The sequence below is a fragment of the Haematobia irritans genome, chromosome 4 (genome assembly GCF_050003625.1).
Source record: "Haematobia irritans isolate KBUSLIRL chromosome 4, ASM5000362v1, whole genome shotgun sequence".
Taxonomy (NCBI): Eukaryota; Metazoa; Arthropoda; class Insecta; order Diptera; family Muscidae; genus Haematobia; species Haematobia irritans.
Window position 1 is genome coordinate 98,392,819 of NC_134400.1, and position 20,145 is coordinate 98,412,963.

General features: G+C 31.8%; 1 protein-coding gene across 1 annotated transcript in view; it reads right to left on the reverse strand.

Annotated features, from left to right (window-relative positions):
• Positions 1–1,054: 1,054 nt before the first annotated feature.
• Positions 1,055–20,145, reverse strand: part of aln (divergent protein kinase domain 1C) — a 32,319-nt gene continuing 13,228 nt past the window's right edge. The window contains exons 4-6 of the mRNA XM_075304742.1: positions 17,369–17,577; positions 17,170–17,307; positions 1,055–1,769 (exon numbers count right to left, since the gene is read on the reverse strand). Of these exons, the coding sequence (XP_075160857.1) occupies positions 1,346–1,769; positions 17,170–17,307; positions 17,369–17,577 (771 nt within the window). The 3' untranslated portion in view covers positions 1,055–1,345. The remainder of the gene's footprint in view (positions 1,770–17,169; positions 17,308–17,368; positions 17,578–20,145) is intronic.

Below are 20,145 nucleotides of genomic sequence, written 5' to 3' on the forward strand. Positions count from 1 at the left end.
CAACAGACGGACATGCTTAGATCGATTCAGAATTTCTCATATATATATATATATATATATATATATATATATATATATATATATATATATATATATATTATATATATATATATATATATATATATATATAATATATATATATATATATATATATATATATATATATATATATATATATATATATATATATATATATATATATATATATATATATATATAAATATATATATATATATATATATATATATATATATATATATATATATATATATATATATATATATATATATATATATATATATATATATATATATATATATATATATATATATATATATATATATATATATATATATATATATATATATATATATATAATATATATATATATATATATATATATATATATATATACATATAATATATATATATATACATATATATACTTTTTTGGGTCTTAGAGCAATATTTCGATGTGTTACAAACGGAATGGCAAAGTTAATATACCCCCATCCTATGGTGGAGGGTATAAAATTGCAAGAGTTCCCTTCTTTTCTGTGATTGTTTTTAAACAGCTGATGACAGTGTTGCATACTTTTGGAGATGTCCTGCATAAACGAGTACTCTGTTTTCTTTTAGTCCTTCACGGCTTAGGGTATCCAGTGCTAAAAGAAAACAGCCCTAGAATTATTCCTAGAATTATAATTATATATCAATCCAATTCAGTTAATTTTTTTATTATGTAGTATAGTGGTATATAAATTAATTATAACTAAATTATAGTATGCAGTCTATGAAGATCACATCGTTCAAATAAATAAAAATGTCTTTGGCTCTGTATGAAGTTCAGGTTTCTTCAAATTTAGTTCATTTTAATTTAAATATGTGCTCTCTTTATTTGGATTAGTTGATTTGTATAATTGATTGATTGACCCCATCCAAGTTTAATCCTTACTCACCTGTTTCATAATATGTTTTTAGATTGCAACATCCGATCTAGTGTCTTTCGAACATTTCCAGTCCTTGGATAATAAAACGATGCATAATAATTCTATTTTTTGCTTTTATTCTAAGAAAAGATTAATGTTAAAAAAGATGAGCATTAAATGTAGACTTTGAGTTACACTACACTATCCTAAATTAAAATGTCAAGGAGGGTTTATTATGTGTTCTTATAATTATAAAGTATATGGTTATTTCGATAAAGTAATTAAAGACAATATTGCTTGATTTTATTTGGAAGAGAAAGGACTTTAAGTCCTATTCTCATTAAAGGAATTCCAATTATTGTATTGTTAGATCCATCATCTCACCAATTCCATAGTTTCTACGCATAGTATACATATCAATTTGTTCCGCTACCATTGGGCGATGTCTCCTTGGGTGGTTCTATTTTTTGCAAACGTTTCATTTCATTATACAATCGCAATGCCAATTCTGTATTTGGAGCATAGGGTCTATCGGGCACATGTAAATGACTAAATTTTGAAGGATCTATACAATTTTTGACCATTTTCATAAGATTCTTGGGGGTTTTCGCTGATGCCAAGAGTCCAGGAAAAAGTCCACCGCCTTTAAGTATTTTATCACAAAATATTTGTAAATTATTATTCTGTTGGTGACCATTGCATGTTAATGTCTTTGGATCACATTTTCCCATACAATAGTGAAAATTACAGTCGACATCTTCTTCACAGGCCGAACCATCGGAAAGGCGTTTGTCTATCTTGGTTTCCACAAAGACGTGTTCGGCATTTTCGTATTTAATTCTGAAAATGGAAAGAGAAAAGTGTTAGACAATAGTGTCAGAATCTATCAATCCATGCACCCAGAAGAAAGTGACCCCTTCTTTAAGTTAAAATGAACTCATTGTGAAGAAAGTTGAACTTCGTATAGCGCCAAAGACATTTTTACTTTTTTGAACGATGTGATTTTCGTTGAAATTAGATAGAATGCATTCCATATATTAGTTAACATTTTCCTATATTTATGTACCACTATACTACAGAATGAAAATTTAACTGAATTGAATTCATACACCCTCAAAAAAAAATCGCTTCTGTAACATATACTCCCAAACATATTTTGCTTCAAGCATATAAATTTTTGTGTATTGCCCAAACATTTATATGTTTGATTTCTTCCAATAAATAATATGTTTGAAAGCATATTGGTCTAAATAATATAATATGTTTAGGTAGTCTAAGTTCCAAACATTTTGTATTTTTCCATCCAAATTCAATAATGTTGTCTTCCAAAAAACTATATGTTCTTATGTGAACATATAATATGTTTGGAAACATTTTGAACCCAAAAATATTATATGCTTAGAAGAATTTTCTCCCAAAGAAGATTGTGCTCAAATTTTTTTTTCTGCCTAATTGTATATTCCCTCACATTTGTCTCACTTTTTCTGTAATACAAACATTTTAGAAGAAATTATTATATTTTATAATTTTACCTTTTGCCGGACGGGGATTCGAACAGCGGACCACACAGTTTGTAAGCCAGCACACTAACCACTGGCCTACGTAGCTGTTATGGTCATCAAGAGATAATTATCGTTATAAGTTATATTTATATAGCATAGCTTGCGGCGCCCACGAGCCGATGCAAACATAACTTTGTTTAACAACATAACATTGTTAAACATACATTTGTTGGCAGCGTGGAGCAGTGGTTGGTCGTCCGCCTTGCGTGACAGGGGACCTGGGTTCGATCCCTGCTTCGACCATCACCATTTTTTTATACCCTCCATCATAGGATGGGGGTATATTAACTTTGTCATTCCGTTTGTAACACATCGAAATATTGCTCTAAGACCCCATAAAGTATATATATTCTGGGTCGTGGTGAAATTCTGAGTCGATCTAAGCATGTCCGTCCGTCCGTCCGTCCGTCTGTTGAAATCACGCTAACTTCCGAACGAAACAAGCTATCGACTTGAAACTTGGCACAAGTAGTTGTTATCAATGTAGGTCGGATGGTATTGAAAATGGGCCACAACAACCATGCAAAAATTGGTCCACATCGGTACATAATTATATATAGCCCCCATATAAACCGATCCCCCGATTTGGCTTGCGGAGTCTAAAAGAGAAGCAAATTTCATCCGATCCGGCTGAAATTTGGTACATGGTGTTGGTATATGGTCTCTAACAACCATGCAAAAATTGGTTCACATCGGTCCATAATTATATATAGCCCCCATATAAACCGATCCCCAGATTTGGCTTGTGGAGCCTCTAAGAGGAGCAAATTGCATCCGATCCGGCTGAAATTTGGTACATGGTATTGGTATATGGTCTCTAACAACCGTGCAAAAATTGGTCCACATCGGTCCATAATTATATATGGCGCCCATATAAACCGATCCCCAGATTTGGGTTGCGGAGCCTCAAAGAGAAGCAAATTTCATCCGATCCGCCTGAAATTTGGTACATGAAATTGGTATATGGTCTCTAACAACCATGCAAAAATTGGTCCACATCCGTTCATAATTATATATAGCCCCCATTTTACCCGATCCCCAGATTTGGCTTGTGAAGTCTCCAAGAGAAGCAAATTTCATCCACTCCCCCATATAAAACATTCTCCAGATTTGACCTCCGGAGCCTCTTGGAGGAGCAAAATTCATCCGATCCGGTTCAAATTAGGCACGTGGTGTTAGTATATGGTCGCTAACAACCATACTAAAATTGGTCCAATCACACAAAAATTGGTCCATATCGGTTCATAATCATGGTTGCCACTAGAGCCAAAAATAATCTACCAAAATTTTATTTCTATAGAAAATTTTGTCAAAATTTTATTTCTATATAAAATTTTGTTCAAATTTTATTCGGTTCATAATCATGGTTGCCACTCGAGCCAAAAATAACCTACCAAGATTTTATTTCTATAGAAAATTTTGTCAAAAGTTTATTTCTATAGAAAATTTTGTGAAAATTTTATTTCTATAGAAAATTTTGTTAAAATTTTATTTCTGTAGAAAATTTTGTCAAAATTTTATGTCTACTTTGTCAAACTGAATTATATACGTATTGGATCGATCTTTTTTGATTTAATATATACCACGTATGGACTTACATACAGTTTAGAAGATGGTGTTAGGAGGTTTTAAGATACCTTGCCATCGGCAAGCGTTACCGCAACTTAAGTAATTCGATTTTGGATGGCAGTGTTTAGATGAAGTTTCTACGTAATCCATGATGGAGGGTACATTATCTTCGGCCTGGCCGAACTTACGGCCGTATATACTTGTTTTTTTTTTTTAAATGTATATTTTAACATATATTCCAGATACGTTTGGAAGTTCCCGAAAAGGTGTTTAGCATTACATACTATTATATTAAATTTTTACTACGAAATTGTAAAGTGTGTTTTATAAAAGACTTAAAGTCAGAAAAGAAAAGTGCTTGATATAAACGAAATGGACTGAGTTCAAATCAAATATTATTTTTTTATTGCAACAATAAAAATTGTGTAACAAATAAAGGTTTTTGTATATAAGTTTAAAATTTTCGAAGAAATTCAAAAACTCTTACAAAAGAAGAACGTGAAGTCGAGTATATATAAATGTTTTTCCATCGAATCCTAAGGTTAACGATAACCATTCAAAAGCACATTATATTTAAATTCTAAACAGTAATTTTAAAACAGCACATAAATTTATTTTGGTGTGAACAATTGTTTGCTAGCATGTTACACCATTAATTTAGAAATACAAATAAATATGAATTTTTATTAACGAATAATTTTGTACTTAATTTAATTCTTAAGGCCGGTATAAATTGGCATTATCTTAAAATTGCCATGTTTACCCTTTTACTTTTCTTTAATAATTTCTTTTAAAGAAAATAAACTTATTCAATTGTTGTTTTGGATCTTTCCCCACCATGTTATAATACAATTTACCGGAAAAAATTGTAATGTTATTCTGGTTTTGCCGCTAAAATGAGAAATAATTTTAGCGGCAAAACTCGAACTCAATGCCATTTTATTTTCGAAAAAATCCGTCAACTCCTCTTGGACTACTCATTAATAAAGAGGAACTAATCTTTGTTTTTATAGATCTTCAAAGGTCGATACTTTCAATGAAGTCGTGTTGTCGTTATAATTAAGTGATTTGACTTAAAAATGGGTATCATAACATGAAAGAACAAATTTTGGACTAAGGTCAACTTGACTTTAATAATTCAGAAAAATTCTTTAAAATTAATGAAACTGTCTTTAAATTTGTTGCATTTTTGCATCTTGACTACAAGGCAAAAATCATTCAAAAATAGGATATGTTTTTCAATACTTTATTTTAAAGACATTTTTTACTTGAAACATAGCATAATTTCTACTGGAAGTCTTGTTTTTAACGGACATTTTATAGCATATGAAAAAAAGGTGAAAAAGCGAAAAATTGAAATGTGCTTCGTAGAGTCAAGTACACAAAATCCCATTTAAAAGAGAATTGTGTCTTAAAAGCATTCTTACTTGTATTCTCCGCTTCTTTAGTTCGGAATCAATATCAAAATTGTTAAAGTGGAGACACAATCTTTGGAACCGGACATGCTTTTTGTTCAGTGTATAGTGCCCTTTCGTTAGTTTTTATGAAGATCCCTTTAATTACCTTTGTTTGAATATTTTGACTTAATCGTCCTACGTTCCTATTTGTTTTGACGAAACAAAAAAATTGTGCCCGTAATGCGAAAATGATAAACAAAACTCATGCTCTTTTTTTCAAATATATTTTACTTGGTTCCGAATGAATTTTCTCTCCGAATACTCATTTTAATATTTTACTTAAGCATATACAATTTTTGGCGAAGTCTTATATCACAACATATATATGTTTACTCATAATATGTAAATTTATACTTGTTTATATTCACACATAGTATTTTTCCTATATTTAAAGAATTTTTCTTTGTGTATATATATTTGTAATGCGCCAATTGGTTACTTTCATTATTTTACTTCCAGCATACACTTTGTCTCTCTTTGTAAACACATATATGTTTATGGGCTATTTCTAAATTAATATATGTTTGCATCCAAGCATATTATATTTACAAACATTTTATGTCCCAAACATAATATGTTCTAACATATTAACATATATGTCCCAAACATATTATGCTAGTTTATGAACATTATATGTTTGCACTCAAAAATATTGTGTTTAAAAATTTGAGTTCCAAACATATAATGTTTATACCCAAACATATGAAAAACAGTCTTTTTCGTCCGTGTAAGCACGATTTCAAGTCAAATACCCATTTTCAAGTCAAATCACCTAATTATAAGGACAACACGACTTCATTGAAAAGTTTATCAACTTTTGAACATGGAAAAAACTTTATATTAGAGAAATGCGTCGTCTAAGCTAAGCAAAATTTGTATTCTTATTTTAAGGACATGAAATCTTTGGCCACACGACAATATTTTTTTCAGTGTACTCTTTTTAGAGTTGTTACAGTAAAATGAAAACATTGGGAAACAGTGAAAAATTAAACAGTAAGATCTATAAAAACAAAGTTTAGTTCCTCTTTATTAATAAGTAGTCCAAGAGGAGTTGACGGATACTTTCGAAAATAAAAGCGGACATTGAGTTTGAGTTTTGCCACTAAAATTATTTCTCATTTTAATGGCAAAACTCGGTAAAACCAGAATAACATTATAACTTTTTTAGGCAAATTGTATTATAACTTGGTGGGGAATGATCCAAAGCAACAATTGAATAAGTTTATTTTCTTTAGAATAAATTATTAAAGAAAGCAATTGTTCACACCTAAATAAATTTATGTGTTGGTTGTAAAATTATTGTTTCGAATTTAAATATAATGTGCTTTTGAATGGTTATCGTTAACTTTAGGATTCGATGGAAAAATATTTATATATTACTCGACTTCACATTCTTCCTTTGTAAGAGTGTTTTGAATTTCTTCGAAAATTTCAAAATTGTGTACAAAACCCTTTTTTGTTACAAATTTTTTTATTTTTGCAATAAAAAATAATATATGATTAGAAATCAGTCCATTTCGTTTATATCAAGCACTGTTCTTTTCTGAATTTAAGTCTTTTATTTTTACTTTTTTTACTTTACAGTTTCGTAGTAAAAAGTTAATATAGTAGTATGTAATCTTGAACACCTTTTCGGGATATTCCGAACGTATTTGGAATATACGTAAAAAAATATATGTAAAAAAAAAAAATAAAAAAATGGTGTCGGTCGAAGCAGGGATCGGACCCAGGACCCTTGGCATGCAAGGCGGACGTACCAACCACTGCTCCACGTCGCCAACAAATGTATGTTTAACAATGTTATGTTGTTAAACAATGTTATGTTTGCATCGGCTCGTGGGCGCCGCAAGCTATGCAAAAGGTAAAATTTAAAAAAAATTTTAAAAAATTATAAAATTTAATAATTTCTTCTACAATGTTTGTATTACAGAAAAAGGAGCTAAGAACTAAAAAACTCATGGAAGTGAGAAAAATGTGAGGGAATATACAATTAGGCAGAAAAAAATTTGAGCACAATCTTCTTTGGGAGAAAATTCTTCTAAGCATATAATATTTTTGGGTTCAAAATGTTTCCAAACATATTATATGTTCACATAATAACATATAGTTTTTTGGAAGACAACATTATTGAATTTGGATGGAAAAATACATAATGTTTGGAACTTAGACTACCCAAACATATTATATTGTTTAGACTAATATGCTTTCAAACATATTATAATTGGAAGAAATCAAATATATAAATGTTTGGGAGTATATGTTACAGAAGTGTTTGGGAGTATATGTTACAGAAGCGATTTTTTTGAGGGTGTACCTTCGTTTTTAAATACAATTTTATTTATTTACGGCCATTTTCATGTAACTCCGTTATGCTTTAAATGCCAGTTAACAAAAAATTAATTGTAAATATCTTGTCACCGGTTAAATTTAACTGAAAAAATTTCAGCAATTAAGTTCTTAACTAACATAAGGAATATATAGGCAAGATGACAGATATGTCTGTAGTGTGGTTTAAAAGTTCGTTAGCTAACGTAGCACTAACGGAGCTTCATGAAAATGGGTTATATAGGCAATTTTTTCTTCAATAAAATACACGTTTTATTACTATATCAAATATATTTATTAAGAATCAACAGCATCGACTGGCCTTGAAATATTATTTTATTATTCCACTATTTCCAATTTCCATGTAATGTCATCAACTGTAAAACGCATTTTTTCTTCTTCTTGTACCTTTCACTTTTAATAAGTTGCTACGTAACGATTTTGTCCTCCTTTTACAATTTCAATACCTACAAATATAAAAAAATCATAAACCAATTTTCCCAAAAGGTTAGCGTCACTGAATGTTACCTGATAATTGAAGATTCCAAAATGAAGACGAATGAATCACGAACATAATTTTTTTCTCACTAATAAAAAACATTTTATATATTTTATTTGTTATTTATTATATTATTTTACTATATTATTTTTTAACAATCCCTCCGTATACCATAACAACGCGATTCCAACTAAAAAAACCCACGCGCAAACATATCGATTACATCGATGACAGGTATCGATTACAGGTAGATAAAAGAAATATAGGAAAATTTCTTATATTCTAACAAGTGTTTCTCCTTAAGTTTTAAAAGGATTGAATACTCGAATATTTTTCTAACAGGTTGGCTGATAAGTCCCCGGTCTGACACATAGATGGCGTCGCTAGTATTAAATGCATATTATTTTTATATAGTACCAACTTTAAAATGTTTCGTGTAAAAAAAAATGGAAAAAAAGGAATTTCGTGGTTTGATAAAATACTGTTTTCTGAAGGGAAAAAATACGGTGGAAGCAAAAACTTGGCTTGATAATGAGTTTCCGGACTCTGTCCCAGGGAAATCAACAATAATTGATTGGTATGCAAAATTCAAGCGTGGTGAAATGAGCACGGAGGACGGTGAACGTAGTGGACGCCCGAAAGAGGTGGTTACCATCGAAAACATCAAAAAATCCACAAAATGATTTTGAATGAGCGTAAAATGAAGTTGATCGAGATAGCAGAGGCCTTAAAGGTATCAAAGGAACGTGTTGGTCATATCATTCATCAATATTTGGATATGCGGAAGCTCTGTGCAAAATGGGTGCCGCGCGAGCTCACATTTGACCAAAAAGAACAACGTGTTGATGATTATGAGCGGTGTTCGCAGCTGTTAACTCGTAATACACCCGAGTTTTTCCGTCGATATGTGACAATGGATGAAACAGGGCTCCATCACTACACTCCTGAGTCCAATCAACAGTCGACTGAGTGGACAGCGACCGGTGAACTGTCTCCGAAGCGTGGAAAGACTCAAAAGTCCGCCGGCAAAGTAATGGCCTCTGTTTTTTGGGATGCGCATGGAATAATTTTTATCGATTATCTTGAGAAGGGAAAAACCATCAACAGTGACTATTATATGGCGTTATTGGAGCATTTGAAGGTCGAAATCGCGGCAAAACGGTCCCATATGAAGAAGAAACAAGTATATAAAGCAGTAAGTTCGGACGGGCCGAATCTTAAATACCCACCACCATGAATCAAATATTATAGTTTCCTGTGAAAATTTCAGGGGGATTTGGTGACAAGCAGATCAGTTCAACCAATACACTTCCCGAAGATAAATTCAAAGATTTTACCTATGAAGACTAGATCAGATTCTGGATTTATAAGAACCACATTTGTTTGAGTTTTAGAGGAATCATAAACATCGTGTGCAAGTGTTCAAGAAAATGAAATAACGCCTTGATTTAAAATCTAACATCTGTAGATTTTTACCCTCATTATTTAAATGATTACCAGAAGTAAAATCTGGAAACTATAATTCAGTTTCAAGCAATTTTCATTATCAGTGCACATGGACCGATATTCACCATTTTCGGCACACCTCTTTATGTTCCTAAAATACTTCTTGATTTAAAATTTCATGCAAATTTGATAAAAATTATGGTTTCTAAAAGCCCAAGAAGTAAAATCGGGAGATCGGTCTATTTGGGAGATAAACCAAAACATGGACCAATACACGCCATTTTCGGCTCTCATATTTAAGGTCCTAAAATACCTCTAGACTTCTCATTTCAGGTAAATTGGATAGAAACTAAGGTTTTTATAAGCCCAAGACCCCAAATCGGGAGGTCGGTTTATATGGGGACTATATCAAAACTTGGACCGATAAAGCCCATCTTCGAACTTGACCTGCCTGCAGACAAAAGACGAGTCCGTGCGAAATTTCAGCACGATTGCTTTATTATTGAAGACTGTAGCGTGATTACAACAGACACGCATCCAGACAGACAGACAGACAGACAGACAGATGGACATGGCTATATCGTCTTAGAATTTCTCCCTGATCAAGAATATATATACTTTATATAGTCGGAAATCGATATTTCGATGTGTTACAAACGGAATGACAAACTTATTATACCCCCGTCACCATTCTATGGTGGTGGGTATAAAAAGTGTTGTTCCACCAAGACAACGCACCGTGCCAGAAGTCATTGAAAACGATGGCAAAAATTGATGAATTGGGTTCCCCACCCACCGTATTCTCCAGATCTGGCCCCCAGCGACTTTTTCTTGTTCTCAGACATCAAAAGGATACTCGCAGGGAAAAAATTTGGCTGCAAAACCGAAGGAGTACTACCAAATGGTATCAAAAAATTGGAAGGTCGTTAAAATCGTTGTATCGCTCTTGACGGGAACTATTTTGAACAAGTATATACGGCCGTAAGTTCGGCCAGGCCGAAGCTTATGTACCCTCCATCATGGATTGCGTAGAAACTTCTTCTAAACACTGCCACCCACAATCGAATTACTTAAGTTGCGGTAACGCTTGCCGATGGCAAGGTATCTTAAAACCTCCTAACACCATCTTCTAAATAGTATGTAATTCCATACGTGGTATATATTAACTCAAAAAAGATCGATCCAATACGTACATAATTCAGTTTGACAAAGTAGACATAAAATTTTGACAAAATTTTCTACTGAAATAAAATTTTAACAACATTTTCTATAGAAATAAAATTTACCCAAAATTTTCTATAGAAATAAAAATTTTTACTAAATATCCTATAGAAAGAACATTTTGACAAAAATTTCTACAGAAATAAAATTTTAACAAAATTTTCTATAGAAATATACTTTTGACAAAATTTTCTATAAAAATAAAATCTTGGTAGATTATTTGTGGCTCGAGTGGCAACCATGATTATGAACCGAATAAAATTTGAACAAAATTTTCTATAGAAATAAAATTTTGACAAAATTTTCTATAGAAATAAAATTTTGAAAATGATGAAAATTTTATTATGAACCGAATAAAATTTTAACAAAATTTTCTCTAGAAATAACATTTTGACAAAATTTTCTATAGAAATAAAATTGTGACAAAATTTTCTATAGCAATAAAATTTTGGTAGATTATTTTTGGCTCTAGTGGCAACCATGATAATGAACCGATATGGACCAATTTTTGTGTGATTGGACCAATTTTGGTATGGTTGTTAGCGACCATATACTAACACCACGTTCCTAATTTGAACCGGATCGGATGAATTTTGCTTCTCCAAGAGGCTCCGGAGGTCAAATCTGGAGAACGTTTTATATGGGGGCTATATATAATTATTTACCGATATGGACCAATTCTGGCACGGTTGTTAAAGACCATATACCAACACCATGTACCAAATTTCAGCCGGATCGGATGAAATATGCTTCTCTTAGAGGCTCCACAAGCCAAATCTGGGGATCGGTTTATATGGGGGCTATATATAATTAAGGACCGATATGGACCAATTTTTGCATGGTTGTTAGAGATCTTATGCCAACATCATGTACCAAATTTCAGCCGGATCGGATGAATTTTCTTCTCTTTGAGGCTCCGCAAGCCAAATCTGGGGATCGGTTTATATGGGGGCTATATATAATTATGGACCGATGTGGACCAATTTTTGCATGGTTGTTAGAGACCATATACCAACACCATGTACCAAATTTCAGATGCATCGGATGAAATATGCTTCTGTTACAAGCTCCACAAGCCAAATCTGAGGGTCCCTTTATATGGGGGCTATACGTAAAAGTGGACCGATATGGCCCATTTTCAATACCATCCGACCTACATCGATAACAACTACTTGTGCCAAGTTTCAAGTCGATAGCTTGTTTCGTTCGGAAGTTAGCGTGATTTCAACAGACGGACGGACGGACGGACATGCTTAGATCGACTCAGAATTTCACCACGACCCAGAATATATATACTTTATGGGGTCTTAGAGCAATATTTCGATGTGTTACAAACGGAATGACAAGGTTAATATACCCCCATCCTATGATGGAGGGTATAATAATAAAAACGAATTTTGACAAAAAAGTGTTTTTCTTTGTTAGTCCGGGGACTTATCAGCCAACATGTTATGCCAAGTGTTATTCGTATGTATGATAAGCTTTCTATAATAAAGGAAGTCAGAATTATCGTTTTAAAAGAAATTTTACTAAATTTGAGGAAACTTGGTTTTAGTTCATATTTTGTTTATTTTTACGAATGCTTTGTTATCAGTGAATAGAATTTTCTTGTTCAGTAGTAAATTCTTATACCCAGCGAAGAAATCAGTATTAGTAAAATTCCATGCCTTGTTCTAGTTAATAGACTATTCCTAACTGCTTTCAGTTTAGGACTTTTTTACTGGAGCAAATAAATTTTATTATTTTAAACAAAAACTTAAATTAATGGAAATAAATTGGCTAAACTAAATTTATGCATATTTTGTGCTTTAGTTCCGAAGGCACTTTTTTCTGGGTGTGTATTTTTATTTGGAAAATACAGTTGCAAATTTAAGCTGGATGGTCTTCGAATTTCTTACAAGGTCTTACTGTACCTCTAAAGCGACTCGATTGATTTATGAACAAATTTGGGCAAATTTAGATATATTATTTTTTTGTACAGAGGGCGTTATTTTTTCTAAAAACAGAAACGCTAATATGACCTTTCGTGCTGAAAACCATTTCCGCCAGTTTTATGATTGGTTGTTTCGTTTTGTTTGAGAATGTGTCAGAGATGGACACTGGCAAGGATAAAATACGCTGCAATTTGCAGTTTCTCTCCCATAATTGTAAAAAGCCAAGTTAAGCGGCAGAAAACGTAAACAGCATTTGTGGTCTTTCTTTTCCGTAATGTGGATGTAAAAAATGCGTTTTTCTTGGAACCGTTTTTTTGGAACCGTTTTATTAGTATGCGTTTTTTGGGACCTTTTTTAGTATGCGTTTTTTTGAACCGGTTTTTTGGTATGCCAGATCCAGGCCAGATCGATAAAATCAAAAAAAAATTATATGTTTGGAACTAAGTTTTTAGCGCATTATTTTAAGTGCAAGCATATAATGTTTGGGCATATATGTTAATATGTTAGAACATAGTATGTTTGTATAGTTATGTAAATTTAATTACAACAAATAAAAGGATAGTTTGCTGAGTACACTTTCATAATTGCTTATCGACTTACATATTTCGTATATAAATAAATATTTGGGGGTGTAATATTCAAATAAATTACAAACACATGCTTTTATTTGTATTCCAACACAATTATGGCTAAAGGTGGGTATTAAGTTCGACTTTTTTCACTAAAGTGAAAACTAAAACAGTAAAAAAAGGCCTAAAATTATACATATTTGTTGCAGATTTTATTATAACTTGATGGGGAATAGCCCAAAGCAAGTTTTCAAAAAGTTTGTATTCCTTAAAAAGTATTATTAGAGAAAAGTAATCGTGAAAAAATGGCGATTTTAGCGGCTAAACTCGAACTTAATACTCACCTTAAGACATTTTGCTGTAAGCAAATAAATGTTTAGAAACTGGATTTAACTATTTCGGGCCTTAAACAAATATATGATTAGGGTGAACATTACATGTTTGTATAGTAAAAAATAATTTTTTGTTTGAACAATTTCTGAAAATATACATATATGCGTGAAGCAGAATATGTTTGGTAGTATATGTTACAGAGGCGATTTTGTTTATGGTGTATGCACTCAAAAAAGGGGCGCTAATGATAATTGAACTTTATTTTAGTTAATGAAGATTAGTTGATTTTAGTTAAATTTTGCCTAATATGAGCAAATTTGCCTTATTTGAATAACTTTTTGCTAACTTTAATGATGTGAAATAAAACTAAGAAAAAAGTTCTAACATATAGTGCACAATTTCACTAAAAAATAAAATAGTTCATATTTTTCTAAAATGGGAGAAGTTTGCTTAAATTGAGTTCATAAGTCTCTCATATGAGTACTAAAATTTAACCTGTCTTGAACGTATCGTACAGCGCGAAAGACATTTTAACAATTTTTATACCCACCACCATAGAATGGTGACGGGGGTATAATAAGTTTGTCATTCCGTTTGTAACACATCGAAATATCGATTTCCGTCTTCTCGTATATAAAGTATATATATTCTTGATCAGGGAGAAATTCTAAGACGATATAACTATGTCCGTCTGTCTGGCTGCCTGTCTGTCTGTTGTAATCACAGAAGATGGGCTATATCGGTCCAGATTTTGATATAGTCCCCATATAAACCGACCTCCCGATTTGGGGGTTTGGGCTTATAGAAACTGTAGTTTTTATCCAATTTGCCACCATAGAATGGTGACGGGGGTATAATAAGTTTGTCATTCCGTTTGTAACACATCGAAATATCGATTTCCGTCTACTCGTATATAAAGTATATATATTCTTGATCAGGGAGAAATTCTAAGACGATATAACTATGTCCGTCTGTCTGGCTGCCTGTCTGTCTGTTGTAATCACAGAAGATGGGCTATATCGGTCCAGATTTTGATATAGTCCCCATATAAACCGACCTCCCGATTTGGGGGTTTGGGCTTATAGAAACTGTAGTTTTTATCCAATTTGCCTGAAATTGGAAAACTAGAGGTATTTTAGGACCATAAAGGAGTGTGCCAAAAATGGTGCCCATAAAATTTCCAGATTTTACTTCTCGGGTGAAAATCTACAGATTTATGATTTCAAATTAAGACGTTATTTTATAATTTTCTTCCACACTTAGAAGAGATGTTAATGATTCTTCTAAAATTCAAACGAAAATGGTTCTTATTAATCCAGAATCTGATATAGTTTTCATAGGTAAAATCTTTAAATTTATCTTCGGGAAGTGTACTGGTTGAACTGCTCTGCTTGATCTGTCCTCAAACCCTCTGAAATTTCAAAGGAAATCCTAATATTTGATTCATGGTGGTGGGTGTTTCAGATTCGGCCCGGCCGTTGTATATACTTGTTTACTATATTTCCGTTTCCGTATTACATTTAACAAATTTTGAACTCTAAGAGGATTTTCAATATGTCCCTCTTTTACTACTTCTTACACAATACACAACTATTGTTTGTATTGTTCAAACATATTATGTTTCACCTTAGGGCATACACTAGTAGTAAAAAATTTTAATGAAATTTTCTTTGTGTGGATATATTTTTAAGGCGCCAATTGGTTACTTCCATTATTTTACTTGCAGCATACTGTCTAGGTCTCTCTTTCTAAACACATATATGTTTATAGACTGTTTCTAAATTAATATATGTTCGTATCTAAGCATATTATATTTACAAACATGTTATGTCCCAAACATAATATATTCTAACATATTAACATATATGTCCCAAACATATTATGCTAGTTTATGAACATTATATGCTTGCACTTAAAAATATTGTGGTAAAAAATTTGAGTTCCAAACATATAATTTTTGCACTCAAACATATGAAAAGCCATCTTTTTCGTCCGTGTACTGGCACCAATGTTTTTCTACATTATCTGCCACTATTTACAAATGTAAATATTTTGTTTCCTTTGGTATTTTTAACTTCATAGCCGCTTTTTTATGTTTGTTTTGCATTCTGATATTCGCTACAGAAAAAATATTGTTGTTTTTGAACATTATCTGTTCGACATTATTGAAATCGTTTCAGAGTTAGATATAGCTCCCATATGTATCTTTCTCCCGATATACACCCATATTACCACAGACGCCAAAGTTTTGCTCCGATCTACGTGAAATTTTGCACAGGGGGTAGAATTAATATTCTTACTATGAATGCCAAATTTGGTTGAAATCGGATCAGATTTAGATATAGCTTCCACATATATATCTTTAGCCCGATTTATACAGATATGGCCACAGACTTAAATTTTACTCCAATGTATGTGAAATTTTGCACAGGGTGTAGACTTAACATTCTTACTATGCATGCCAAATTTGGTTTAAATCGGTTCAGATTTAGATATAGCTCCCATGTATATCTTTAGTCCGATTTATACATATATGACCACAGAGGCCAAACTTTACTCCGATTTACATTAGCATGAAGTGGGGGAATATTATATGGAAAATGACGGTGAACTATCTGAATTGGACAGGTAGCAATTTTTGTTTAATAAAAACGGATTTAAATTGGATAAAAATCCTGAATGGAGCGAAATTTTTCGTGAATCTTGTTTTAACGGCTCTAAACCAATTACAAAAAACAAATTGAGCATTGTAGACACATTATCGGCGAACCTATACAATCGTTGCCTATTTTTTTTATGCCTGATGAAAGTGATAGAGGATATTCAAAAGTAAAAACCGTTTGCTATATGTGCTACCATGGTGAGAAAAAAAGGAAGCGTCCTACAAGGCAAAAATCTGGGCAATGTAAAAATACAGTCTTTGTGGTGCACACCTGGGTGCAAACCAAATGCTGCAGTTGCCCAAAATATATATATTTTAAGTTGTTATTTCCTCTTCTTTTATTTGTATTATTTTCATATGAAATAATTCAAAACAAATCAACTAAAAGTATCTTAAACCACAATATTTACATTTGTAAATAGTGGCAGAAAAATTGCGATATTGTAAAAATATTGTTAAATTTGTACACATTATGAAAGAGCACGAAAAATTAGGCACTGAGTCCAAATTTCATAAAAATCGGATAAATATTGTTGAAATGGCAAGAGTGTCAAAATTAAATATTTACATTTGTATATAGTGCCAAAGCTAGGGTTAAAAGGACAATCAGTTTTTGTTTAATCTAAATGAAGTACATACTGATTGCAATTGTCACTGTCTTACCTTTTATCACCAGTCACGCCGAAATTACTGATTTTCATTTTGCACATCCTTAAAGGTTCCGGTTTCATTTCGTCCATTTTGAAAACAAACTCCATAAGACTTAAAGCATATTTCAAACGTTTTTGCCAATCTGAAGATCTGAAATTTAAATGGAATACCACAGCTTTATATATCGCTATCGGACGTTATTACCACTTACATATATTGCAAAAGACTTTGTTCAGTTTTCAAAATATTTAAATTTTCAGTGGCATAGTAGGGTCCACATGAACCCAATACCGTAGGGAATAGACTATCCTCGTCGTACAATTTGCTCATCATATAGTTGTTATCCTTGAATAGTCTCCAGAAGTTAAGCATTTGTTGTGGATTATTTTTGTCAATTTCTTGATTTACTAATGCTTTTATCTGAAAGGAAATTTGTTTATTTATATTATTTTAAAATAATTAAGAAACAGGTATATACGGCCGAATGTTCTTATGTACCCTCCACCAAGGATTGTGTACAAAGATCTACTAAAGACACTCACACTGAAAAAACAGTGAACCCACCACTTTCGGCTAATTTTAGAAAATTTTGAATATTTGTAGAAAATTTTAACTAAAGAGTATTACAAACGTTGGTATCACGCCGATGTCATAAAAATAAGTAAATATTTTTCGACAAATTCAAGAAAATTTATTAGACATAACTAAGTTTTTTCAATAGTTAAAGAACATTTTGTAGTTTGAAGGAAAAACTTGGAGTTCAAAATTGCAAGAATGTCTTTAGTGACATACGAAGTTCATGATGGACTCATTTTTGGTAAAATTTACAAATTTAAAGAAATTCTGAACTATTTTGTGGAAGATACGAATTTAGTTAATCTTTATGCTTCATTTGAGTATATTTTTTTCCTTGGGTTTAGTTAATTTAACTAACGTGCACAAAAATTATTAGAGTAAAGAAAACTTTCTCCAAACATAATAATTCTATGAACTAAAATAAAGTTAAATTGGCCTGAGTGAAATAGGGAGTTCACTGTTTTGAGTGCAGATACAATCGAATTACTTGGGTTGAGATAACAATTGCCGATAGCAATGTATACTTTTATTTCTTCTTCTAAAGTTAGTCTATGTGCAGTCTATGTTATATAAAAATGGCAGATTATACACGCAAAGAAAAAAAAACGTTTGGAAAACGTGTACCGAAAACGTTTTTCTTTTGTTAGAGTTTTTTGAATTGCTTCGAAAATTTTAAACTTTTATCACCAAAAAAATTCGTTTGTTACAAAGTTTTTATTTTTTCAATAAAAAAAGTTATTTTTGAAACAACAACAGAGTCCATTTCGTTTATATCAAACACTGTTCTTTTCTGACTTTTGGTCTTTAATAAAACACATTTTACAGTTCAAAATTTAATATAGTACAATGTAATGTTGAACATTTTTTCGGAATCTTCCGAACATATGTGGAATGTATGTAAAAAAAAAAAACTTTGGTCGAAGCAGGGATCGAACCCACGACCCTTGGCATGAGAGTCAGACGTAGCAACCACTGCTCCACGGTGCCAAACTAAATGTTTGTTTCTGTTAAATAAACTTTGTTTATTCGGTTCGTGGGCGCCGCAAGCTATGCTATATAAATATAACTTATATGGATAATTATCTATTGATGACCATAACAGGTACATAGCTCAGTGGTTAGTGTGTTGGCTTACAAAGTGCATGGTCCGCGGTTCGATTCTCCGTCCAGGCGAAAGGTAAAAAAATTTAAAAATTTATAAATTCGTATAATTTCTTCTACATTGTTGGTATTACAGGAAAAGGTGTTAAGAACTAAAAAACTCGTGGATGTGAGAAAGATGTGAGGGAAAATGCAATTAGCAAGAAAAAAAATTTTTTTAGTTAGTCTTTATGAAATTGTTGTTACATCCTGGAAAAGAATAAATGTTTATCACAAAAAGTATATACTTTTCTTCCAAATACACTTCCTTACAGCGAAAAGCAAATAAGAAACGAACTTTGTTTGTCTAAAATTTCGTTTGGGAGGAAAGAATTATTTTTTTGCGTGTATACCTACATAAGCCTCTTTAGTTCTTGTTCGTTTTATATCCAGATCGGATGATATTTGTTCTAGCAAGACGATCTGAAAATCAATTTCAACCGGATCGGATGAAATATGCTCTTTCAAGAGCCTCCAGAAGTCAAATCTGCGGATCGGTTTATATGGAGGCTATACACACAAAGAAAAAAACGCTTGGAAAACGTGTACTGAAAACGTTTTTCTTTTGTTAGAGTTTTTTGAATTGCTTCGAAAAGTATACACTTTTATCACCAAAAAAATTCGTTTGTTACAAAATGTTAATTTTTTCAATAAAAAAAATTATTTTTGAAACAACAACAGAGTCCATTTCGTTTATATCAAACACTTTTCTTTTCTGACTTTAGGTCTTTAATAAGACTCATTTTACAGTTCAAAGTTTAATATACTACAATGTAATGTTGAACATTTTTTCGGAATCTTCCTAACATATCTGGAATATATGTAAAAAAAACTTTGGCCAAAGCAGGGATCGAACCCACGACCCTTGGCATGCAAGTCAGACGTAGCAACCACTGCTCCATGGTGCCCAACTAAATGTATTTTTCTGTGAAATAAATTTTGTTTAACCGGCTCGTGGGCGCCACAAGCTACGCTATATAAATATAACTTATATGGGTAATTGTCTACTGATGACAATAACGGCTACATAGCTCAGTGGATAGTGTGTTGGCTTACAAATTGATTGGTCCGCGGTTCGATTCTCCGTCCAGGCGAAAGGTAAAAAAATTTTAAAAATTTATAAAATCGTATAATTTCTTCTACATTGTTGGTATTACAGGAAAAGGTGTTAAGAACTAAAAACCTCGTGGATGTGTGAAAGATGTAAGGGAAAATGAAATTAGCGAGAAAACAATGTTTTTTTTTTTAGTTTGTCTTTATGAAATTGTTTTT